At 40.5% G+C, this 27,648-nt stretch overlaps 1 protein-coding gene across 10 annotated transcripts in view; it reads right to left on the minus strand.

Moving 5' to 3' along the window:
* Positions 1-12,078: 12,078 nt before the first annotated feature.
* Positions 12,079-27,648, minus strand: part of LOC116050821 (muscleblind-like protein 1) — a 76,142-nt gene continuing 60,572 nt past the window's right edge. For 2 of the 10 annotated variants that reach the window (XM_031301032.2, XM_031301031.2), the window contains exons 4-11: positions 26,665-26,886; positions 23,371-23,610; positions 19,827-19,880; positions 18,799-18,949; positions 16,562-16,597; positions 15,686-15,768; positions 15,274-15,347; positions 12,079-14,890 (exon numbers count right to left, since the gene is read on the minus strand). In XM_031301032.2, coding sequence (XP_031156892.1) covers positions 15,291-15,347; positions 15,686-15,768; positions 16,562-16,597; positions 18,799-18,949; positions 19,827-19,880; positions 23,371-23,610; positions 26,665-26,886 — 843 coding nt within the window. In that variant the 3' untranslated portion in view covers positions 12,079-14,890; positions 15,274-15,290. The remainder of the gene's footprint in view (positions 14,891-15,273; positions 15,348-15,685; positions 15,769-16,561; positions 16,598-18,798; positions 18,950-19,826; positions 19,881-23,370; positions 23,611-26,664; positions 26,887-27,648) is intronic. The other 8 variants (XM_031301037.2, XM_031301035.2, XM_031301034.2 and 5 more) reach the window with 8 other exon arrangements.

Consider the following 27,648-nt stretch of genomic DNA (forward strand, 5'->3'; position numbering starts at 1 on the left):
TGCACACCACTGCCATGGCACTGAAGAAAAGTGAATTGTTGTGGTTGCACACACATAAACTGATGTTTAAAGGTTTTAATTATAAAATGGCATGTTTACGTGAGACCACAAGGCAGCTTGCCAATTCAGACACGTCTTGAGTCGATGCCTGGTAAAAAACAATAGATGTTATGTGGAGGGTTGTTTAGGAGTTGTAGTTATATTAAGGTTCTCTCCTTGTCACTGCTGCTCATCAATATTCTGCACCATGACAGGAGAGGGAGAGAAATGGATGAAGGTAGGAAGACTTAAAAGGCAGATGAAGGGACAGCACACAGAGAGAAGAGAGATATGACAACGGGAAGAGTTAGTGACAGAGGGAAGGACCAAAGGGTGAATGAATAAAAGAGAAAGAGAGAGAGAGAGAGAGAGAGAGAGAGAGAGAGAGAGGAGAAGGAAAGAAGACTCTGAATATAGAGCTGAAAACCGAGGGAAAACTGACAGATATGAAAGAGAAAGGAAGCAACAGAGTGTTACATCTGGGAGAGAAGAGAGCGCCAAGACCGAAACAATCCCTCTTTTCTTGTTATTGGAGAAAGGGACAGGAAGGCAGCAGTGCACCATGGGAGTTCTGATGCATTTCATTGGAGATGAAGAGAACCTAGAAATGTCTTTCATAATTACTTTCCTGTTCTTAAACAACTTCAACTGTATGTTGCCACTGCTACTTATTATTATTATTACTACTTTGTATTACTATATTGTTCCCCCTTAACTTTTAGAAATTGAATGTCTTTGTTATCTCCTCCTTCCCACATTCTTTAGTTTGTACCCCCTCCTACTTTCTCAGACGTATTAAACCAAAGAACAGATATGCAACTTTTTTTATCTTCATATTAGATAGCTGTATGGTCTGGTGAGCACCATTTTCCAAGCCTAATAAGGTGACAGAAAGGATTACAAGAGCAAGTCAGTACAGCTTCCAACACTTCTGCTTCTCCAGTATCATCCACTGGCCTGTTGTTACTGGCTAATTAATATTAGATTGGCAAATACAGATGAATCAAAATATGATTATGTTTAAAACAGGATCTGGTGCTCCATTATTCCAACAGTAGACAAAATAGAGCCTCTTGAGCAGCTATTTGTTCTTGTGTGATAAAGTGTCTGTCTGAGTCACGGTGCAATTTAGAATTATTTACACACGGATTCATGAGAAAGTGCCTGCCTCAGGTTTGGCTGCCTACATGAATACAGTCAAGCTGAAGGTCACATGGAGGAGCTGTGTTGGGTAGGGCACAGGAGCAAGAAATAGCAGAGAAATTAGACAGACCGGCCCTAAACAAAACAAGTCACTATTTCTCTTTACTGCATTTTGACCCCTAGTGGGTTTTTTTAAAACACATTTCAAGTGTGTGATGATAGCTTTAACCTGATAAGACCATGTTTCAGGAAAAACAAACAGCTCTGTGCTGTGTGAAGCCAGAGAAGAAGAGAGAAAAGAGACAAATAAGCAAAGGAGCCTGTGGCAATACATCATCTTTTCTATGGCACATAAACATTTTCTGTTTTGTTACAATGCGAGACTGAAGTAATACCCACAATCTGGGAAGCACGTGTATTGAAACTTGCTGTGAGGGGCTGGAAAGATGAATCAGTCTGTTGAGGGAATATCGAGACATTTTGGGAAATACGCATATTTGCTTTAGTGCCAAGCGTTAGATGAGAAGGTTGATACCACTCTCATATTTGTCCGTTAAATATAAAAAGGAGCTGTTGTCACTGAATTTTCTGCCAAGCAATGTCGATGTGCTGTGTTTTGAAGCAGTGCTGTACTGTGAATGGAGTGGATTGTTTGTTTGATTTAATTAGAGGAAATGGCTAGCAATTTCACTGCTTTTGACCTCAGCGCCAACAGTTCGCTGTCTGAAAAAATACCTTAAGACTTAGCATAACAACTCGTAACAGGGAGAACCAGCTAGCCTGGTAAGCTAAACAATTCACCTATCAGCACCTCTAAATAATCACTACTTAACATGTCATATCTAATTAATTTAATCTGTAAAATAAAATAAAAAACAATTTATACCCATGGACCTTGCCATGCTAGTTATTTCCCTGTTTCCAGTCTTTATGATAAACTAAGCTAACCAGCTCCTGGGTCCAGCTACACCACTGGATAAATGAGTATGAAACTAATGTAATACAGCACATAATGCAACACTAGAGATGGGATCCCATTAAAACAGTTGAAATAAAACACCTGAGACAAGATGTTGGGTAGAAGGGGTGAGCTGCATGTAGGTCCTATATGCCTGTCTCAGAGTTAGGCCCCCTCACTCTTCCTAAATCACTGGGAATTAATTATACCACCAGTGATTTAGGTGCCAACTACCACTGTGCCGTTAGCCTGGTGATAGCATCAGTGAATAGACTGCTTTATGAGCTAAACATGGGTGGCAGAGATGGACGAGATAAGGAAGAGTGAGGGAAAGGAGCCGTTGAGGAAACTCATTTAAGGAGAGGGATGGATTAAGGGTGTTACACACATACACACACTTACATGAGAGGCATACTAATTTATACTTGGTCTACCCCGAAGTGCAGATTTATATTAAAGCTTCAAATAATCTGTCTTTGGACTGAAAAGGTGATCCCCACCTCCTCTCCCCCACCCTCTCCCCCCACCTTCACAAGCTGTGACAGAGTTGACTTTAATCCATTTTGGCTCCTCACTCATGTGACTGTTCACTTCATCCTCCTAGCTGTCCACAGAGTCCTCACAAAGATGACGTTTAGCCTACACCACAGCTGTTACAACAGATTTCCCCCCCCCCTCTTTCTTCCTGTGGGCTCTGGTGTCACAGTGGGATCTTTCTTCAGGCTTTGTCTCTCTCTGTACGGCTCTCGTTCTCTGTCAAGATCCCTCTCTGCTGCTTCATCCGTCCTCAAATAGCATCCCAGTACACTAAAGACAAACGACTGGCTAATTAACTCACAGTAAAGGATATCGAACGGTATGTTAATAGGACCTAGATCGTGCCGTCTTTGACCTCCTCTCTCATTCCTTTATTCCCGTCTTTGTGTGCTACACATGACGCCGAGGGACATCCTGTCACCATGTGAATAGTGGCTGTTCATCTCTGGGTACAGCTGTGCCCTCAGTACCCTTTTGTATGACCCATATTCTGTTAGCAAAATGCCCTGCCAGTTGCTATGTACCCCCTGACTTGTTCTTCTTCCGCTATCTAAGAGCTAAACTATTCAGTAAAGTTTAAATTCTGTCACTGAAGTTTGGTAGAGGCTCAAAGTCATACGATACGCCTGAAAATGGCATGTAGTGTTCTGATTGTAGTGTGAAGGCTGTAGTTCAACTATGGACATTTTGACTTGTCATAGTAGGAAAAGCACAGCTGAAATTGATAACCTTAACGATGGCTCAATTCCATCAAGTGTCCCAGTAAGCTATTTCAGTGAGTCAGCATGCACAACACCAGGGCCTCTCCTAAGTGGAATGCAGCCATCATTTTTTAGTATTTTTATTGTTCTAGAGAAGATACAATGTACAATGCAACATTACAATGTCAGTTATAACAAGACATCTTTCTATTAACCCCATCCCACCCACAACAAACCCTTTTGCCGAGGAAAAGAGGACAAAAACAAAGAAGACAAATAAAAAATAAAAATATAAAATAAAAAAAATAAATAAAAAAAACACCTTTCTTCTATTACTCATGATAGCAAATAGTATGATCATTGTGCTTTACAATTCTTAGCAGTTATTAAGAGGGAAGTGTAGTAAGTCTTAAAATTTTCTGGTTGATCCTCTAAGAAAGTATTTGTTTTTTTCTGTTTTTAGAAACATCATAATATCAGAAAGCCATGTGGCGGCTTTTGGTGGTGTAGATGATTTCCATTCCATAAGTATTCTCCGTCGTGCTATTAAGGTTGCAAAAGCAACAACACTTTCCTTACTATTGGACATTACAGAATCACCCCCTTGTACCCCAAACACGGCCATTGTAGGGCTAGGTTGTAAATCTAAATCAAAGGCTTCATTTAAGACTTTAAATATTGATGCCCAGAACTTCATCTGTCACAGATGACATCCATGTCAGAGTATATTTTGGCCAGCTTAACCTTACTATAGTGCATACGGTGAAGAACCTTAAACTGAATCAAATTCAAAAGTGCACAAGAAGAGGTCCCATTCACCCAGCTTAGAGCCCTGTCCCATACAGCATCTGATATATTTGTCCCTAACTCTTCTTCCCATTTCGCTTTGGTAGGATCCATGGATATATTGTAGAGTGACATAATTGAATTGTATATGTTAGAGATTTGGCCTCTTGAGGTCAGAGGGGTCTGCAGTATATCCCCCTAGTTCGAATTTTCGAATGAAATGACGAACCTAAAGATATCTGAAAAAACTGGACTTGGTGATGTTGAATTTACTGACCAAGTCAGTGAAACTGAGAAAGACGTTATTTATGAAAAACTCTTTACATGTAGAAAGGCCCATACTGTCCCACTGTTTGAAAGTATTGTCCATTTTAGCAGCCGGAAAAAGATGATTATTACAGACAGGACTGAGTATGGAAAGGTCAGAGAAATGGAACGTTTGCCTAAATTGTATCCAAATCCTAAACTTACTACTGGGCTGGAGGAGAAGAGTGATGGGGAGAGGGGGAGTTTTGACGTAATCAGTGCAGCAAGTGACAAAACTTGGCCTCTGCACTACACCAGTCTGCTTCAGGAGATTGAAACCAGTAAACTTCCAATTTTTTTGTAAATTTGCAGCCCAACAATAAATCATTAAATTTGGGAGGGCAAGCCCACATCTCTGCCTTGGTCTTTCAAGGAATTTTTTACGTAGAAAAAAATTGAAAGTAACTTATCTGTTGCTTGGAAGAACGACTTTGGAAGGAAAACTGGAAGACTTTGAAATAAGTATAAAAATTGAGGCAGCACATTAATTTTAACGCAGTTAACTCTTGCGGCTAAAGATAAATAAATGGTGCTCAATCGCTGGAGGTCAGATTTTAGTTTCTCAAGTATTGAAGTGAAGTTTGCATCAAACAAACCAGAAAAAGAGGGGGTGACATGGATTCCCAAATACTTAAACCCTGACTTTGATATACGAAAGGGCAAGTCTGTATCTCGTATTTGGTGCGCCTTCTTATTGACAGGGAAACACGTGCTTTTTGAGTAATTAATTTTATACCCTGAAAAGCTACTAAAGTCTCCTAGAATCTTTAAAATTACAGGTGTAGATGACAATGGTTCCGTTATATAAATTAAGAGATCATGAGCATACAAAGAAATGTTATATTCCATTCCCATCCTGCTAATACCGTGTATGGACTGTGTGGCTCTAAGCTTTATTGACAGGGGTTCTATCGCTAGAACGAACAGCAACGGACCGAGAGGGAAACCCTGACGCGTTCCTCTGGATAAAGAAAAATATTGTGAACACAATTTATTAGTGACTACTGCAGCCTTAGGAGAACAATACAATAGTCAAACCCAGGAAACAAATTTTGGACCAAACCCAAATCTACCCTGCACGGAAAAGAGAAGCCCCATTCGACCCTGTCGAAAGCCTTCTCCACGTCAAGGGACACCACCATTTCTGGTGCGACCCCAGACGCTGGAGAATGCACTACATTCAAGAGTCTGCGGATGTTGATGAATGGATGACACCCTCTCATAAAACCTGTCTGGTCAATTGAAATTATATCTGATATGACAGTTTATTCTAGTGGCCAAAACTTTTGAGATCTTAATATCTGCATTTAACAAAGATATTGGCCTATAAGAGCTGCAGTCCATCGCATCTTTGCCTGGCTTCAGGAAAACTGTGATAGCCGTGGGAGAGATGACTGTTCAAGAGAGTGGTTAAACATGTTAAGAAGCAGAGGTGTCAGCTGTGAAGAAAACTTTTTGAAAAACTCAATTGGATAGCCATCTGGCCCTGGGGCCTTTCCGCTCTGCATATCTTTAATTGAGTTCTCTACTTCCTGTTTATCTAGAGGTCTTTCCAGGCTTTCACTTTGGTCTTGTGTAATTGTTGGAATATTCAAGTTTTCTAAAAATTCTGTCATATGAGAGGCATCATGAGGAAATTCTGATGAGTATAATTCTGAGTAATATTTTTTTAAATTGCTGTTGATTTCTTGGGGGTCTATTGTCACTTCCTGAGGCCCTTTCCTAATAATAGGTATAAGTCTGGATGCAGATTTGAATGCAGCCATCATTAATGGTTTTGAATACACCTGTGCCTTTCCGTGAAAAAAGGTCTATTTGCTGCATTATACAATTCCTATTTAAATTACAAGACAGGACAGACATGCCAAGACTTCTGTACCTCTCTTGAGTCTTTTGCAAACGAGCACTTACTGCCTAATGTGGCAAGGAACATGTTTCTATCTTTTCAACAGGTTATGCACTTTCGGGTCTGGCTTCACAGCAAGCACAACTAACTAACTGTGTATTCCGGCGAGTTTACAGAGCAGTGGACTTTCAGCGGCTTGCACACAGAGTAGGTGTTGCTATAAGGTACACGCCTAAATGGAACAAGGGATTCAGTTACATGATTCCATCAAAACACAACCAAATCACAGGCCTGTTGTTGGCAGCACAGCAGACGGTTGGCATTACATTCTGTGATGGACTTCAACTGGACAGATCGATACTGATTCTCTTCCAGTAGGAGATGATATTAGACTAACCTGCTACTCCCACTCTGTTTTTTTCCATCAGCACAGGAAAAAAACACACACAGATACTTACTGTAAACAATTACACACACTTACTGTAATCACACACACACATACACACACACACACACACACACACACACACACACACACACACACGCACACACACACGAGAAAATTGGAAGTTTCTGCCGTGCTCAAAGTAGCACTCAGTGGAAGTCAAGTGGTGACTCAGCACACAGATACAGTAACAGTGAGGGAGAGACAGCAACAGGGTTTAAGGCAAAGTGGGGAGGATGGTGCATTAAAGTAATGAAATGATTACTTTGAAGTAAAGGTGTCAGAGAGTGAAGAAGATGATAATATAAGCTGTCTAACGTTTTGATCATCATGCATCAACCCTGGAATTACCTGTCCTCTTTTTTTTTTTTTGCACATAAAATGCTTTTTACGATGCCCGTTTCCTCTGATCGGTTGTCTATCTCTGATCTCAAAGGAAATTTACACATCTTCATTGTTTCTTGTATGCACTCCATCTCACTATTGCACCTCCTGCCACATGTAATACTATGTGAATTTGACGACTCACTTCTGCCACCGTCGCCTCCTCTTGTTGTTTTTTCTCGCTTCTTTCTTTCGTTCGGTTTCACGCACTCTTTCTCTCCCTGCCTCATTTCTCATTATTGCCTCCGTAATGAGGTCAGAGCATTAGTCTATCAAGGGGTCAGTTTTGAAATTAAAAAGATCTAACCCCTTAAGGAACAGACATTACTGTTTTGTCTCTATCTCTAATTCACAAATAAAAGTGTTTACATTTGTATTGTGCTCCCCAGCATTTCCCCCCCTGCAGGGTGGTTCATTAAGTTACACTTATTGTGTATTAATGGACAGGTACGGCAATGTTCACAGTGAAACTTCTTTTTCCCCACATTTTGGCTGGGGGGTGCAATCTTTTTATACTCACAAACTCAGAATCATCCACACACTCACACACCATTCAGCCTTCTTTGCTGTTTTAAAAAGAGCCCCATTGAAAAACTGGGCATGTTGAGGGGGCAGTGGTAAGTGAGATTCATGATGCGTTGCGGACATGAGGTCGTGCATCATACTTTGTGAGGCAGGCGACAGAAGCTGCCATTATTGGATCAGCATTGCTTCATTAAGTCTCCACACGACACAGTCTGCCGCTAACGCCTGTGGACAGAGAGATGGAGGGGAGGGAGAAGAAAGAGAATGGAGAAGGAAAGTTAGGACAGAAGCTGGGAGGGAAAGAGATGTAGAGGAAGAGATGAAAGAGACAACGCAAAGGGAGTTGACAACAGATTGAAGGAGAGAGAGAGAGAGAGAGAGAGAGAGAGAGAGAGAGAGAGAGAGACACAATAGTTAATAGCAAGAAGACAGGGAAATAGAGAGAGAAGAGTGAGATTGAATGTGAAAAAGTGGAATGGAACGGAACCACAGTCATCAATAACTTTCTGTAATTTAAGGTCATTTGATGATTTGATGCCACTATTAGTTCATTAGATTAGATTGTGGTGTGATCAGAGAAGGAAAAAAGCACCAGAAACAATAATCTCAACCTATTCAAATACAGCTCCAATGATGGACTTACAGGTGATTGCACATTCCTACATTGTGCAGTCACTGCTGGACTGTAGAGCCCCATAATTGACATAGAGATGGTGCTATCTGGTGGCTGTACTGTGCATCACATCTTTGAGCCAGCAGCATGGTTTTTATTTTTGCTTTGGAGAAGGACACGGTACCTGCCAACCTGCACAAGTGTTTTCAATTATTTTGGCTATATTAGATGTCTTTTCAGGACTCTGTAGATATGCACAGACCGCACATGAGGGTCTAATCAGCCACATTAACTAAAAAAAAACAGTGAACCAGGGTTGGACAACGGCTTGAATGTGACGTATTTCACATTGTTTTAAATGCTAAAATGCTGGACTCCTCATGTGTAAATTAATCAACATAATAATCAACAAGGTATTCCTCAACCCACTGGCTTAATTAGATTCTTTAAAGAACTACATCTGCTAAATGAAGTCACATTCAGATTTTATCAGTACTTTTTTCAAAGAAATGAGGCACATATCTCAATTAAAATCTTTGCTCCTAATTAGAAGCTTCAGTGAGTAGGACAAATTGATGCATCATGCGGAGAGATATCTAATAGGATTTTAATGAATAACAATTTTGATTTGGAGTCACTGAGTGCAATGAAAACGTTTCAAATATATCTGGAACATGTTTATGAGTACACACGTGAATGGACGACTCACAGCCTGCAGCTAGAAGCCTCCAATTTACAATATCCAGGATGCCTCAGCCACTTTCACCGCTAACTCCAAAAACTAGCTAAACCTTGCCACCTGTCGGCACGTTTTTTTCTGCAAACCCAAACAAAGGCACTGATTGACTGATCCCTGCCATCACACAAATGGTGAGGCTTTTGTCTCAGTCACACGTTAGTAACACATAAACACACACTCATCTCTTTCAACAGCATTTGCATTTACGCATACCGCAGCAGCTTCGTTGGATTGACAGCAAAGCTTCAGTCAACCGATTCGTAATATTAGAACAGGGCCAATCGGCCGAATCTTGGGTCCTTGTATCGCAACACGGTCTCACGGCAGTTCGTGTAATTGTCATGTTATTTTTAATCTATTGATACGTGTAGAACCATCTATTCAGAGGTTGGGTTTCGGAAAAACACAACAGGGAAAGGACGCCTCACACGCCGGGAGGCTGCCGCTGGGGACGCGCGACAATAACGGGACGGTTGGGATTAGGAAGACTACGGGGAAAGGACACCTCACACGCCAGGAGACGGCCGCGGGGGAGGCGCCACAATACCGGGACGTTTGTGATTAGGAAGACAACAGGGAAACAAAACACCACACGTGGGACGCGATCCCCGGTCTCCCGGGTGAAAGTCCTGTGTTGTTTGACCCATCCACCACCCCGACCGACCTCCCTATGCGGATTTTCAGCTTTTCATACTACTCCCTACCATTTTCGTGCTGTGATCACGAAATATGCTTCCCATTGAAATACATTACTTTACATTTTCGTGCTGGCCACCACGAAAAAAATTAGAAAAACGTCCCTGTGAACACGAATCAATAGATTAAATAACGCGACCATTTCACGAACTGCCGTGATACTGGGTTGTGTATCGATGTAGCTAGCCGTATCTGTGATAATACAACCGGATACCAATTTGTATCGGTGAATCTTGACCAGTGTTGGGTGTAACGCGTAACGTAACTACTTTTTTGGGTAAAAAGTAGTGTAACTCGCTACTACTGAAAATTTGGTAACAAAACGTAGTTCCTTTTTCAATTCGGCGCAACGTTACTTTTCCCAGGGACAGATTTGACAGCGACACTGCCTTCTCAGCTGAGTGTTCACAAGCTCCACACAGGACGTGACAGAGGCTGGTAGCAGAGCAATCATGGCAAGTGAGAAGCAGCCAAAGCTAACTTTTGAGAGCGTTTTAAGCTTTGTGGCTTTTTGCTGGATGGCGCTCTGAGCCAGGCAGACACAAAGCTGACAACCTCACAGATGGATGCGGTGGAGATGGCCTCATACATACACGCAGAGGACCGCTGTGGACTTGTGTCGGTTGCACGGACACGCAAGGATTTCCAGAAAAGAGGCTGCATGTGTCTACGACAATGCACGGACCATCGTGGCTGCGTGACCGGTACAAGTCCATACAGACATTACATAGTATACACTAACACCGTGTAACGCCGATGACCTGCTGATGTGCATTCAACCCGCGCTGGACTCGTTCATAATGAATCAGCCGTCACTCTGTGAGTAGAGAATCCAGTCTGCAGTGTAGTTCAGACACTTCACTGATAAACCAGAGATTGGCTTATATGGTCAAAGATAGTTTTTGTATAATTAACTTCAGACTCTGCCAGAGACCCCTGCTTTTAAAATTAATGTAAAAGTAACGAGTAAAGTAAAAAGTTACTTTCCATAGGGGGTAACTAAGTAAAGTAACGGATTACTTTTTTAAGAAGTAACGAGTAACGAGCAAACACTACTTTTAAAAGTAACTTCCCCAACACTGATTTTTAAACCCAGCTACTATAACTCTTTTTAACTCTGTAATTGAAATGGCAAATGGCCTGTTTAAGTACTGTAATAAGCATATGCAACAATACTAGAAATACTAACTTTATTTAGTCATGTAGCCTAATTATGGCAACACATCATTGCTTGTTTTCCGTTTACATGTTGGCTTATTCAGAAGATTAATAAAACTAATCTATGAGATGTATTTTTAAAGCTTAATGGCTCAGTGTTATGTGACAGGTCTTGGCCACGAAAGCAAATATATGTAGGCTATTTTCAGAAATGTGGAGCTAGGCCTATTACTGGACAGAACAACATTTAGCTACAATCCCTATATGAAATAATATGCCTTAAGCTAATTCTTCAGTTCATTTGTAAATTTTTATTACATTTTTTTATTCATAACAGCAATAATCAAATATAGCAATGCAGGCCCCATGAAGAGAAATGTGCCAAGAACGATATTCTCTTAACCACACTAATCACATCACAGCACAAGTTTTATTAGCTACATTCATGACTTCAATTATGACATGATGTTGCAGTTAATACAACCACAGCAAACACCTTCCTGTAAGGTACAGTTTCCCACCTCTATTTCATTTCTGGTTTCTTTGCACACATTTCATTCTGATGAGATTATATTGTATGGCTTTAGACTGTGACAATCAGAGGTTTTCTCTACAGGTGCATTCCAGAGGTGGCCAGTATGCAAACATGACACATCCTTTCATGGGGGCCTGGAGCAGTAAAACAAGCAGAAACAAACTGCAGCAGAAGACAGAATACATCATATTAGCACTACGAGCAGAGAAAACAAACAAGAAACGCTTTTTATTATATCATAAACGTAAGCATGCGTGCTTGTAGGAGATGAGAGATGACAAAGATGATCAGGACACAATTTCAAACTACCGATTTAATGACCAAACCACAAAACGGTATTTCAATCTGAAATGATTCCTAAATTCTGCCTGATGTTGAACTACATTCCCGTTTGGTCAGTTTCATCTACTAGAAGCACAGCTTACATAAACATAAAGAACATACTTATAGCTATGGTGTTTGTGTTGCATGTACTCTCCAAGTGGTAAAACTTTAGTGAGTATATTCTCAGGAATCTTTTTTATTTTTTTTATTTTATTTTTTAAATAAACACTATTCTATTTTTGTATTTTTATATATGTTTTATTCCATTACATTGATAGAATATTGTATACTGTAAATACATCTTTCTGTGTAACATGTTTTCTTATTCAATATTACTGTCGTGGTGTTTTTTAAACGGTATATGTATTTCCTTTAACATGCATTCTTCTCTGAGTGAAGTAAGGAGACAGGACGTGTTGTGATTGGTTGGGCCTGGGAGGGCGTGGCCATGACACACAGACCTGTCAATACAGGCAGGTTAGGGGACCAGACAAACCCAGTCAGGCTCTTACGTTGGAGGGTAGTGGACGCCTCCTCCAGAAGGTTACCTGGCAAACTACAAGCTGCTGACGAAAAAGAAGAGCAACACTTGGCCTTTTCTGAAACGGGTCGGAGAGTGAGAACTCAGTGCCCTTTTGATGCAAGCAATTTTGTTCAGCCTTTCATAAGATTTTTTTTTTGTTATCCTAGCAAAATTCCTTGTCATTATAGACACAATTTTTTTTTATTCAAAATAAGATCTCAATATACATGATTCTCTCTTTTTTGACTATGTACAGAAGTGCAAAAAAGTCAACCTCTATCACCTTTATCGCCTCAAGATTTCCCACCCCACCCATGTTGTTTGCAGTTGGCTAAGTAAGAGATGAGTGTGCAGACTCAGTTCCCCACTCACCACGTTCACCTGACCCCGCTAGCGACGCCCCCAAAAAGTGATCAAATATGCAGCTTGTTTTCCAACATGGCCCAATTTCCAGGGAGAGTAAAAATATTAAAACAATAGTTACTATTTGAAATGGATACAGTAGAAAATAACATCTTTAGTCTAAACATCTAAGAATTTATAATAGTCTTTTTTTTTTCTTCTCATATGACTAGATACAAACCTTACAATCGTTAAAATATTACTCGGTTATTGGCGATGGTTGCCACAGTGACAACTTAGCCTCTCTGTTCTATTATTTCATCGCTGTTAGATACTCATATAAAACATCTTTGTTCAAAGAACACAAAAGGACTAGAGAAATGAACAATATGCATACAGTTCAACAATATGCATAACGTAGAAAATATTGAGTTTACAATCATAATCATACTAAAATTAACATTACATGGAATTTCAGGAAACTGTGCATGAGGAACACACAAACACACACTTTTTTTTTTTTAAACCTTATATTCATTATAAGAACTATAAATATAATGAGCAAAACTCAAAATCCAAACTCAATATCAAAATATCCAAACAAAATAAAGTAAAACACTCCTCATCTAAAAAACAACCAACAGAAAGTTAAGAAAACACTGACAAAAAAGTGACAATTACATAGTGCTCTGTGTGTGTTAATATGGCGTGGATTAGGCAACTGGATGGTTCAAAATGGCATGTTGCTTTGTGCTGACCCGATGGTTCATTCTAAGGCTTTGGATGAGTAATACAATCGTTTATTCTTGCCACTTTCCCCGTACTATCCACCAATTAAATATGCCTGAAGAACACCCCAGAACACAAAAAAGACAAAGAGTTCTAGAGATCTACTCTATACACCCAATCCTACTTTGGGCTCGCTTTTGCAGCTCACACATTTTAGAAATGTAGTCCCACTAGTCTACCCACAATTTCTAGTAACAGTGACACTTAAAGACTTTGGCTGACTATCTGAAAACAGCTCTCAGGTAGACGCACTTAACAAATATTCTTAAATATGTCAGACTATATATACACTACACTGAATCTACTTTGACAATCTGCTTTAAAATATGCATAACCATACAAATGAAGAACAAATCAATCATACAAATCTGTCGTCAGTTGCACCGTCGATTCTGTCTCACAGCAGTTTGGATACCAACTGATCGCCCTGTTGTTTCAAAGCTATTCAGTAAAACATCATCATGAGGAGAGTCTTTGGTCACTCATACAGGCCAACACCCCACATACAACTCATCTGACTTTTAGAGTCAAAAGACTTAATGGCCATGGAGAGATCTGTGTCAGCATAAATCCAGTAATTTCCTGTCTAAACAACTGAGAAGAAATTTCCAAAAAAAAAAAAAAAAAGTGATTCATTCAGCAGATTTGATTAAAGAAGACAATCTTGGGAAGGTAATCTAATCAGCAGTGGTGCTATTAGGGATCACAGGTAATGACGGGTCACAACATTGGACACTACATGCTGTCCAAGAGAGAAAATAGACATATTAAAGGGAATTGTTGAGTTTTAACACTTTGTAGAACTGCTTTAATAAAATCCAGATGATGATTGAGATGTATGGCACTTTACAGAGATGCCTGCACGGTTAAAGACATGTGCTTAAGAGATAGAAAGGTAGGCTACAAAGGTTTGAAAGACACCTCACAGACATTCAGTTGCTATTTTGCCTCTGAGTGCACTCATGAGATTTCCCTTATCACTGGTTCAACAAAATAAAAGCATAAACAAAATCTTTGTGCATGCATATGTGATTCAGTCAGATCATTCGTTTACCTCAAAATGAAATACAAGGTGCACCTTTGTGTAAACAAATGAACACATTAGGGTCAAAGACCACCAACCAATAAACAAACAAACAGCACAAGTCATGATTCTTGGTCAATGGACGTACCAATCCAGTCGATTCGTTTTTTTTTTTTACGACTGCTCCACTCGTTTACCTCATGTTAACATTCAAAGTGTGTCCGGTGTATAAAGGTAAATGGCCTCCACAGAGCGGAAAGGCAGTCTTTTAATGCAAATGATGTTCTTTTTCTGTTGTTGTGTTATAGTGTGCATGAAGTACACATGAAAACAATCCTGACAAACTGTGCCTCCTATGTTAACATGCAGATTTATCCCAAACCGATTTAGATTTGGCTCTCCGTTTTGCTCGTGATGTTACAGGCATGAAGGGTGACCGCTAAACTTAGACTCGACACCAGCACGCTCCAGTTCCATCTGGAAAGAAGACACAGCAAAAAAAAACACAGCAAAACAGATGTGAAGGGAGAGGACAAGCTTAGTTTAGACGTTTCTAATTGTCTTAATATCGGACCATGATTTCACAATATAACGTCAATATAAGACGATTCTACAAAACCCTGAATCATGTTTAATGGCAAAAGTTGTTTTTTTTACGTCAATGCCAACCTTTTTTTTAGTTATTTTTTTATTCATGCCTTGTCTTTGTGTCTTTCACAATATCTGTGTTCAATGCAATAATAATAATAATAATAATAATAATAATAATAATAATAATAATAAGTAAGTAGCAGAAAAGTAACAGATTTCAGATTTGCAAGAGTGTGAGCTGTTGGGTGAGAAAGAGGTGCAGTACATACTGTTCTGATTGAGACTCCTACATCTGGGTCACATATTTGTGACTGGTCAGATGGTCTGCAGATATCATTGGAATCTGAGTGAGAAGAGGGAAGACAGAAATAGAGGGCAAGAAATAAACAGGGAGACAAAGAAGGAAGGGGACGGAGACATCAGTTGAAATGAGGACAAACAGCACTCGGTTCATTACATAAAGATACGCTTTGTAACTATCTAAACAATCACAGTATCAGATGCTCTGAAAAGCTAGCAGAGAGCCTTGTGCACCATTCATGCATTTTTCATTAAGAGGCACATGGGAATCATATGATTAAAAAATCTAACAGATACTGAAAAGAAAGAGAGAGCGAGAGAGAGAGCGAGAGAGAGAGAGAGAGAGAGAGAGAGAGAGAGAGGGGCAGGAGAGGAGCAAACCTGATTGGCTGTTGCGGTTGCAAAGGGAACACTTGTGGCAGATGTGGTGGCTGCAGACACATTAGCACCGTGCATCATGGGTACTTGGAGGGAGAGATCACACAGGCAGTTGAACCAGAGCAGATTTAAAGCTTTTTTTAATGTTAATACGTCATGTGTACATCTGTCTATGGAATGCTGATGTGAAAAATGATAGATTTAAATAGCTTTAAACCACATGAAGTTTCTAGTTTTTACTATTTCTAACAATTACTCAACAAAATGTGAGTAAAGAGATAGAAACAGATGTGTTGTGGAGGGAGAAAAATAAACACCACGTCTTTCTTTTCGCATTCATACTGAACAGGGTAGCTAATTGGCTGTTGTTTTACCTCCCTAAAAAGGAAAATTACAATAAATTATTACTAGAACGCAAAAAAAAATAAACTAACAACTACTACATGTACCACTTGTTCTAATACCAACAATAACCCCTTATATGTATATGGTATGTATAACCAGACAGTATAATGAGGTGATCTAAAGGTTAGAGAGCTTGGAATGGAAGTCTAATGAAGCAAGGGGATTTAACTGCAACAAGCATTAGGTGACAGACAGAACTGTGGCAGAGCAAAAAGGGGTTCATTCCATACCACAAAGATGTATCGCAGAGTAAAAAAAAACACATAACTTCCAATTTAAATGGCAATTAAATTCCTAATCAAAATGTACGATTCACAGCCACACTGTCGGCTGCGTTGAAAAGAGGTTACATATGCCATTTGGGGTTCATGTCAAAGTCTAAATTCACAAACTGGAGAATGTGCTCACATAATGTGGTGAGTTGAATGACACGTGAGTGACTACAATGAATCAGTAAGGAAAGCTGGCACCTACCAACACTTGTTGCAGGTGTCATGCACAATATCGAGCCTGCCCATCATGCATTGCAACAGGGAGTGGAGTGAATTGGGAGGAGAAGAAATCAACAGAAACCCATTACAAGTGTTATAAAGTCAGACACATTGGATTTAACGTGAATATGACGACATTGTGCTCGGAATATGTTAACCTGCTGGCTTCAATATAATGGTTATACAGCTGATTATGTACCAATATTTTTTTATTATTAAGTACACAGAATAATCATTCCTTTGCGCACAACAGAGCTACTGCAAACACAGCTGCTGCAAACACACATACCACAGCATAGGAAACATATGCATGAAATATTTAAGCTCTGGCTCTCAACTCTCACTGCACCATTAACTGGAAGGGGAAATTAAAAACTACCACCAGAGGTCCTATTTTCCTTCCGGCAGTCAAACAGCTGTTTTCACAGTGGTAGCTTTGAATGATCTGCTTTCTGTGTTCAAACGATTTAAGCCGTTAATAATTAAAGGAGACTTCCGGTCGATTTCAACACTAGCTCTGTTGTTTGTAAATTTGGAGTGCTGTCAGTAGCGAGAAAAAACGAAAACAATCGGTGTTGCCTACACCGTGTTATCCTCCTGCTACAGTTTGCACCCAGGAGGCTGAAACAGGGCAAGTTTTAAACGCGCTTTTAGCCTCTTAACATGTTCAAAATGTCATTACAAGTGCCTACCCATGTGAAGTGATTCCTCCCGAGTGAACACAGTGAATCTGACTGCAGTAGATGTGAAAGAAATGCATGAAAGTCGTGATAATTCAGCTCTGTTTAGTTCCGGTTTTGAGACGGCAAGACGAGTGCTTCGGGACCGTCTACAAACTACAACACCAAAAAGAGATACAAAACTATTTTCAAAAATAGGCATATGCTTATTTATTTTTTAAAGTAAGTGCTGTAGTACAACTAGCAGGATACAATTTATAATTGAGGTAAGTTTGGAGACACTACCTTATTTAATCATTAAATTAATAAACATTTTTTGTTGAATCTCTTTTTGGTGTTGTAGTTTGTAGACGGTCCCTAAGCACTCGTCTTGCCGTCTCAACACCGGAACTAAACAGAGGTATGAATTAGCACAACTTTCATGCATTTCTTTCACATCTACTGCAGTCAGATTCACTGTGTTCACTCGGGAGGAATCACTTCACATGGGTAGGCACTTGTAATGACATTTTGAACATGTTAAGAGGCTAAAAGCGCGTTTAAAACTTGCCCTGTTTCAGTCTCCTGGGTGCAAACTGTAGCAGGAGGATAACACGGTGTAGGCAACACCGATTGTTTTCGTTTTTTCTCGCTACTGACAGCACTCCAAATTTACAAACAACAGAGCTAGTGTTGAAATCGACCGGAATTCTCCTTTAACATACTATAGACCAGTGGTTCCCAACCTGGGGTCCGGGCACCCCTCAGGGGGGCGGCAAAGATCAGAGGGGGTGCGCAAGTCTTCATCTGGTTTGAGGTTGAGGTAAAAAAAAAAATATTTGCACATGTTTAACAAATTATGATAATACACTAGAATATATAATGTATACAAAAGTCGGTATAAAAACTATATATTTTTGTTCTCGCTTAAAATTGTAGGCAGGCTACTTAGTAGGCCAAACCTCCGGGACCTCTTAACCTGGGACCCTGCTGTCATCAGGTCAGCTGCTAGCTGCTATCATCCTCATTTTTCCTGCCGCCACGGCATCACTATTTTATGAATAAAACATGGCGGAGAAACGTAAAAGTGCTGATAACTCCTCTGTATCAAAAAAGAAAGTAAGGCTCTATCTCGAGAGTTACCTCAACTTCGGTTTCGGGGGGGGCTCAGCTTTTCTTAGACATAAGTAGGGGGGGGGCGCCAAGGAAAAAAGGTTGGGAACCACTGCTATAGAATACCATTATTGTAGCAGATACAAAGACCAATTTTAACCCAATGTGAATTGCTAAGTTGATATACTAAACACATATACATGCAGAAAAGAGCAGTCAATATCTTTAAAAACCAAACAACTGTGACTTCTGACACTAAACCTACACCACATGCTGTTCATACATGTGCAATTAAGTTCATGCAAACGTTTCCACCTTGTGACCAACAATGAAATCACACAATCATTCAGCCATTCACATCAGTTGTTAAAAACACTGTGTGATTTTGACAGCCAATAGCAATGGGATCACTGCCACAAACACAGGCGAAAGAAGGCTCAGGCCTTACCTGATGGTATGAAGGCAGCCTGCTGCTGAAACTGCATGTTGGCCAGGGCCTGTTGGTACTGGAATACACCAGCATTGAACATAGTGGTGGCACCGTTGGCTTTTTCAAGTGCAGGTCTCTTTGGTAAAGGAGGCAAGACGGGAGGGAGCCCCTGAAGAGGGGACAACACCAAAATAAAGGGATGGGAGTGAGGGAAACCAAAGGATGGTAGCAGTGACATTCAGGACAGAGAGAAGAAAGAATTTCATTAGAAGATAAAGTTGCCCCTTCCAAACAGCTATTACAAACACTGGCAAGCAAGCAGTGGACTGCACTACCTCTGTCAGAGCAAGTCAGGACAGTGGTGCTAGCTGACAAACTGTGACATCTATCTTGCTAATGGCAACAAAAATATGTCCTCAGCACAATGTCACGAACCTTATGAAATGATTAAAAAAATAAATAAAAAAACAGTACATAAAAATAATTATTTTGCAGGCTAAGGCAAAACTAGATCTTTCTGTAATGAGAACTATAATACTGGTTATGATACTGGTTATTGTATTGATTGTTGGACCATCAACAAGAAGGATATAGTTAGGGAACGCTGCACTGCCAGCTCCATGATAGTAGTACACTATAAGCCGTGTTAAGACACCTCTTCAACAATTACACATGCAATATGGGAAGTGACAGAATCATGCAAAGACTACCATACTTTTTTAGAAACTAAAAAAATTACATTTTCATGCCACCAATTATTTGCTTTTGAGATGCACTTAAGGTGATGAACTGACCACTGACAGTGAAAATATAGGGGGTTGCTTTTTTAAGGCCTTTTCTTTTTTGGGTCCCTGATGTTTTGAATCAGGATTCAAATGGGATAATTATATAAATTATATAAATGTAAGCAACAAAACTAATGGATACAATCAGTTCATCACCCCTCAGTGTTTCCTCATTACATATCTACTTTGTTTTAGAACTACATAGGTATATCTACTACACCACAGCTACATGCCAAGCTAAAAGGTGAAAGGTCATAGTACCAGGTCAAAAGTTGCGTCGAGGGGTCGCTTCAGTGATTTGACAGCCGACTGAGTCTTAATTAGCAGGCAGCGAGCACATGATGGCAATGGGCCAATGGGGTTCAAGCGCATTAACATAAACCAGCAAGCGAAGGTGCATCATGGGGGCAGCAGTGCAGTGTGGGTTGGTAAGAAAAAAACAAACAAAAAAAAAACAAACAAACAAATAAAAACAAATCATTGGAATGCAATATACAACAACAACAAGAAGACTAGGGCATGCACATTAATGGCTGTGGGGTTACTGAAAAGTTTTGGGCCTTGACGGAGTTTATTGTCAGAAGAATATTCTGTTCCATGAACTATAACGTGGAGAGTAATGGTGTTCTTATCCAGAAAGGAGGATTAATCAATTAACCAGATGTGTTAAATTCAAATTGAATACAAATCCTAGTTTATTGTATAGACATACACTATGAATATGATGTAATATAATCTTGGCTCACAAAAAAGGCCCTGCTCCAGATACTGTGTTTACTTGGTAACTGGGCTATGGCAACAGTTGCCCTGGAACTAAACCGCATTACTGGCAGGTTAACTTGATCCTGACCCCTGACCCCTGATCCCAGACCAGTTTTTAACCCAGCTCTCAAACAGTAGCTGAAACTGCCATTAATAAAATAATAAAATGAAACACTGTTTTCACCAAAGTTCTGCCCCGGCACACCTTAATGTCATTCTAAATTGGCCATAGATTAGAATTATGAATAACCTTTTATTAATTACCTAGATAAAGATTACCTGCTTGCACAGACATTAAGAATTTCCAAAGCACTTAAAGGTCCCATGGCATGAAAATTTCACTTTATGAGGTTTTTTAACATTAATGTGAGTTCCCCCAGCCTGCCTATGGTCCCCCAGTGGCTAGAAATGGCGATAGGTGTAAACCGAGCCCTGGGTATCCTGCTCTGCCTTTGAGAAAATGAAAGCTCAGATGGGCCGATCTGGAATCTTGCTCCTTATGACCTCATAAGGGGAAAGGTTACCTCCCCTTTCTCTGCTTTGCCCGCCCAGAGAATTTGGTCCGCCCATGAGAAAGAGAGAGACATCATGGCTTGCAAACGAGCAAAGCATGGCAGTTGGTCAAGGCCACAGCCCCGCCCTCCACCTTGCCCCCCCCCCCCTCTCCTCCTCATAAGCATTTAAAGCTACAGACACAGAAATGGCACATCCTAAGTAAAGCTCATTGTGGGACTGGCTCTAGTGGCTGTAATTCTGCACCAAGGCTGAATTTCAGGAAAGAGACTTCAGATACAGTATTAGGGGACCACTAAGGCCTATATAAAAAAGACTTCAGATACAGTATTAGGGGACCACTAAGGTCTATATAAAAGCATCCAAAAAGCAGCATGTCATAGGACCTTTAAGTGTGTGCATTTAAATACACCAGACAACATTTGTTTCTTTCCTTATGTATTGCTTTATTAAGAATACATTTATAAACATCTATAAATCACGTATGAGATCTATTTTGACCTACTTAGCCAAAGTCTAGGTTTTGCTATCAAGGGTGAATACGTATTTACTGTCATAGCACATAAACTGTGGACATTAACCACAATACACACCGCTGCTTCTGTACTTTATTTTCAACTAAACACACAGCTTTTAACACTGTATGACTGTATAACTTGTATGATGTTATATTATACTATTTTAGTCTATTTATTCTATCTCACTTTTCACTGTATTATGTTATTGCTGTCTCTCAGATCCTTTGCTTAAACACATTGTAACTACTAAGTGTTTAAAAGAGGCAGATAATAAAACAGTAGAGTATGCCTGATAATGTTCGCTTTGATTTGGCTCAAAGGACTTTAGTTTGTACTTTTAAATACACTAATACAACATTGTTTGTCCGCTTATGTATGTTGTTGTTGTGTATATTTCTGTTGGGGTTGTTTATATTTCTGTTTCTGTTTCCTGTATTTCCCTATGGATTATTTGTGTTTCTGTACTGTGGGTTTTGTTTCCTGTGGATTGTGTATGTTTCTGGGATGATTGTGTAGGTTCTGTTCTTTTCTGTTTTATTTTGGTAGCCTGGTTTTCTGTCTTGTCTTGTCTAGTTTTACTTCCTGTGTTTTCCCGCCTGTCTGATTGTTCTGCCCCGCTCTGATGTGTTTCACCTGTTGTATCACCTGTTCCTTGTTTGTTCGTTACCTCTTGTACTTAGCCTCTGTGTGCCGTGTCAGATCATTTTGTGTTTTTGCCTGTCAGTGTGTTTCACTCATGTTCCTGTTTTTAGAATCTTCCCTGTGGGCTTTTGTTCCTGTAAGTTTTTCGCTGTAAGTTTGTTCCAGTCTCTGTTTTTGTTAACACCCTTTTCCTTGTGTTTTTCATCATTTTGGACATTAGTTTTTTGCCTGCTCCCTTTGGACTCCCTGTGTTGTTTCTGCCTGCTTCATTTTTGGATCGCCTTTGGTTTGCTCCCTGTTTTTGTGTTTAATAAATCCTCGAGCTCAAACCTTCTCCTGCTTGCCTGCCTTATCTCTGCATTTGGGTCCACTGTTCCCTGCACCTCATAGCAATGTATGTTTCCTCATAAAATTACTAAGTTGAAAAACAAACTAAGATAATTTAGTCCAAGTTGGTGGCCACATTGTAAAATCTACATTTTCACCACTGATTGTCATTTCAAATGGCATTCAAGCTGAATGAGCAAAGGAATACATCTGCTCATGACATTTAGCATTTTAAAGAGAAGAGAGGCTAAAAAGGTCAGATATTACTGATACTTTTGTTCAAATGTGGAGGCAGGTGTGATCATATTACGCCTAATTTGGCTTCAACGTGAAAGGTTAACTGAAATCAACCTTAGCCTCCTTTCTGGAATACCTGCTGTACAATGTCATCTACAGAATTTGACTGCGCAAAACCTCATTGTGTCTCTATTTAGAAAGTTATCACTGCATTGCAGGAACGAAGTTCAAAATGAACAGCCTTTTCAGCAAAGATGTAACATACCTGTTGACAACGGCAAAAAGATATACGACAACAAAGCAAGCAGAACAAGGAGGAGCAGGAGGAGGGGAACAGTACGCTCAGTCACATACGAGCATGGTCGCTACAGCCTGTTGCTAATAAAGCACACATATTCTCTCTGTGTCTTCTTAGTGCGTTTTGAGTCAGAGCTGAAGAGAGCACGAACAGAGGAGACTGGATGTGTGCTGGGAGATTGAGTAAAAGCACAGGGTAGAAGGTGTTGACCCAAACAACTACATCCATTAGAAACTGGGAAATCAAGGCCCAAATAAGAGTGTTTGTAGTATACTGTATGTGTTCATGAGCAGGTCATATTAAATTAGCCCACATCAACAGAAGAGCTTAATGATATATTTTAGGTCATCACGTGAGAAATCAAGTCTAATTTTTGGAACTATATGTACTCTTACATGTTATTTGTTTTAACTGATAGAAATTTCTCTGGCTACACGGTACTAAGGATGCTGTACAGCAAATCCTCTGAAGTCCTTATTGGTGTTGCAATCTGTGGAAAGATACCTACCATGGCTGCAGCAGCTGCAGCCTGGTTGACTTGGTGTTGGGTGGCTTTGATCTTGGCCTGCAGGTGAGCCGGAGGGTGAAAGTACTTGCACTTCTCCCTCGAGCAGCGGCCCTTAATGTAGTCCATACACACAGTGACTGTATTGTCGTTGGTGTCAATCATAGTGCTGTCTGAAGGGTGGGCAAAGCGACAGTCGTTCTCCCCACGTGTGCAGTTACCTCGCTGGTATTCCCGACACACCTGGTTCACAAAACAAAACACGAACAAACACACTGTTTCACTACTTTTACTTTGCTTACATGCCGATAAGATTACAAGTCTAAAACACTCACAAACAGCAGACCCACATTGTGAAGTTACTGCTCACTTTACTTCCTATTTGATGAAGTAATCAATCTGTTCGGTCATTTCAGAGCTTGACAATCACTTTACCAGACAGAGCTAACCAATCTTAGTGACAGGCTCGGCCATTACTGTTGATTGATAAGCAGAACAGACCGTAACCAGCGTTTACACACTCATCAATCACACAACAATTATCCATTATTGAAATGAGCTGTGTTGTTGTTCTTCCTCATAGAGACAGAAGAGGGCAGCATCTGCGTGAACAGTTGGGAAAGTGATTGCCTCAGCCTGGACGTGGGGGCTCAATGAGACTCATGGGAAATATTGGGGCTGGTTGCCCTCATGGGAGGCTGCAGCTGACGTAATCACCAACCCACGCATAATAACACACACACACACACACACACACACACACACACACACACACAAAGGTGTGCACATATAAATTATGAGGCAGCATTTTCTCCCAGAATTAAATGTTGACACTTAAATAACTGCAATAACTTAAGATCTCTGTTTGAGTACTGGCAGCCACCGCTGAGTCTGAATTGCACTCAGAATCCTATCCTACTCCAAATGAAATGTAATTTCATGGTACGTTGTATCAATCTATCAGTTATTGTAATAGAACAAGCCATTTACCAAATGTCTGTTTACCAGTCTCACTGTCTGCATACATAAAAGATTTGATTTGTGGTGGAACGGCTGCCAGACAAAAAGCCACCAACGGTGTAATCTACAAACTAACCCTGCTCTGTCTCCTGTCATGACAGCTCATCATCCACAATCACCGATCTGTGTGAGAGATGGGGCAGGATTCGGCAGGATTCGGCCTCTCTCCCTGTCTCTTCTTTCTCTTATGTACCTCTCTCACGCACTCACACACTCGCATATGAATGTACACCTACACATGCACACTCACACACATTAATTCCCCACCACTGCCACCATCACCACTGCTGCTTCTGGTCTTATATATAAAAAAAAAGGAAAGAGAGAGACTGCCTTGTCCTTGTTGTCAGGCAGATGTTGGAGAGACTGGTGAGAGAGGGAGAGAGGGAGGAAACAACAGAGAGAGAGGACAATGTGTGGTTGATGAATAAAGAGTAAAGGACAGACAGATGGGGATCAAGGAGACAGGGTGAGAGTCTTAGGGATCGAGTGAGTGAGGCTGGCATGGAAAAAAAATAAGAGACGAAAGGGAAGACTAAGTGGAAGCAATTTGATGTTCTCTGCACCAGGTGCGGACCAGTGTTTTTTTTTTAAACAGTGTTTAATCATGCATTAGAGTGATCCAACCCAGTGGAAGTGCTTAGTTGGACAAACTAAAATAATATAATAATATATATATATAATAATATAAACAAAATAAAAGGTCTATTAATCATATTTCTGTCCCTATGGTAACGGTCCCTCTAGGCCATTTACATCACCATGGTTTTAGGTAAGCAACATATGATTCTATACACGCTAAAAGGCTGCAGTATAGCTCCATAAAAGATAGAGTCAGAGAGACTGCCGGAAAATATTTCCCAGGAAAAACAGTCTGGAGGATTGACTTCTAAAATAGGAATTTCTCTCAGAGTCAAGGAAATAGCATGCACATATCTTCTTACTGGTATGTGTTTTGGTCCACAGAATTCCAGCTATGTTGATTTTGAACGACACACAAACTAAAATATGTCCGGCCCTTTTTTCTAAGATATTTTTAGCAAACCTAGTTCCTGACTAATTAGGCTAGATATGAATGCTCCCAATCAAAAAGCTTCACCAGCACACACGGCTGAACACTACAGGCAGTGTCGACCACTGGGCCTAAATATCTTGAAGGTGAAATCATATTTGCCCACTGCTGCCAATTATTGCATTTGGCTGATACATATTCCATATCTGTTTGTCTATTTACTGCACTTTGGTGCAGAATGCTATCAATCTGTAGCCGGAAAATAATTTCAATCCCAGTCTGAATCGAGACCTGCGTGTTCCTCTTCAACAAGTACTTCTTGCCTCCAATTTTCCTCAGCCCCTATAACTTAATTCCATACTTTCTTTCTGTTATCTCTGTCTCTGCTGGCCCCGACTGCTCTCTCGATGACCACAACAGGTCTACAAATTGATTTCCTATCTCCCCCTCCGTCTCTTTTTCCCGTCATTGACCCATCCCCTCGCTCTGCATGTCATCCACTCGCACATCGGGCCCAGAGACTTTACTCAGCCTCACCCCCATTAATTACCCAGCTACCCAACATTTCATTTTCCATGTAACCTTCCTAACATTCTCGCACGCCTCCTGCCAGCCTCCAACGATTTCCCCATTATTCCGCTTTGAGAGTTTCCCGGGTGGGGCTGCATAATGGATGAGATTGACTCACTGGCCAATTCATGACTATCTGCTAACACAGCTACAGGAGCAGCACTCATCAGGTTTCAAATGACTGATTACCTTCATAGAAAAATTAAAGATTGTTGTGAAAATGACACACTGATAGAGTATAACTTGAGCTTGTGCTGTCTGCTGCCTGTTGACGGGGTGCAGCATCGACGGTAGTGTTTGCAGAGAGATAGTCTCATTAATGTCTCGTTCTATTTGCTTAAGTCGGGGTAATGACTGCATTATGGTAATGGGATGTAGTAACTGTAACAGAAACTGTGTACCAGATACATAATTAACAGAAACTGTTGAAGCAAGACTTTGCAACCCATGCTTTTAATATTCAAATAGGCACAGCCCATATTTCAAAGCCCAATCTGTTTGCATAGCTGGGAAAATGACCCTCACCGGGTGCAGTGTTTACTAGAGTTTTGTTAATCTATCTTCTAATCTGTGACTGATATGAAAGAAAAATCATAATTATGCAAATCCTCTCATTTGTGTGGTCTTTGGTATGTGCGTGCTTGTGCAGTCGCATTTATCCTGCGTCTGTGTGTGAGAATGTGTGTGTTGCTCACCTCCAGTCTGTCTGTCCTCATGAGTTTCTGTGCAGCAGCAGCAGCAGCAGCAGCTGGTACAGGGACATTGGGGTTGCTGGTGACCAGTACGGGGCCACTGGGCAACATGTCAGCAGGCATCAGGCCGGGCGACACAGGGCCAAGGTAGGGGTTAAACGCAGCAGCCGCTGCCGCAGCAGCATTGACATTGGTTGCAAGGCTGGGTGTGACTGAAAACATGGGCTGTGGGCACATGCAAAACGAGAGAGTCGGTCATAATTGAGCAAAACTATCTCATTCAGATTTGTCAAAAAGTCTTCATATACAATTCAATTCAATTTTATTTGTAGTGTCAAATCACAACGGGAGTTATCTCAGGACACCTTACAGATAGAGTAGGTCTAGACCACACTCTATGATTTACAAAGACCTAACAATTTCCCACAAGCAAGCATTTGCTGCGACAATGGCGAGGAAAAACCTCGGACAGACCCAGGCTCTAGGTGGGCGGCCATCTGCCGCTGCCGGTTGGGACACAGAGACACTGATAGAGATATACATATGATTCATAACCATTATAGCAGTTGGCATGCAAATACACAAAAGTTGAATATCTAATTACATCTACCAATAAGTATAATGCCATCCTTTCTCAATCCTACTCACATTACCATTGAAGATATGTGAAATAAGAGATGTATGCAATTATCAGCAGCCAAGCAGAGGAGAGGAACTGTGGTTGGGGATGTGGAGGCAAAAAAAGATGTCAACAGTAGACAATGAATGGGTCTACATCTGAGGAAAAACACTGTCTTCTTTAATGGCTGCTTGTTTTTCATTTGAGATAACACATAATGGAGGCCTTGACTCTGTATGTGGTGTCACCTCCTCCCTACATGAATCAGATGGAAACACACGCTTTACACACCAGCGATCACACACATATATACGGGCTGAGGGACGTCAAGCTGTGTGTGCATGGGGGGGGGGTTAGTAATACTGTAC

This window comes from Sander lucioperca, chromosome 5, assembly GCF_008315115.2.
Source record: "Sander lucioperca isolate FBNREF2018 chromosome 5, SLUC_FBN_1.2, whole genome shotgun sequence".
Classification (NCBI taxonomy): Eukaryota; Metazoa; Chordata; class Actinopteri; order Perciformes; family Percidae; genus Sander; species Sander lucioperca.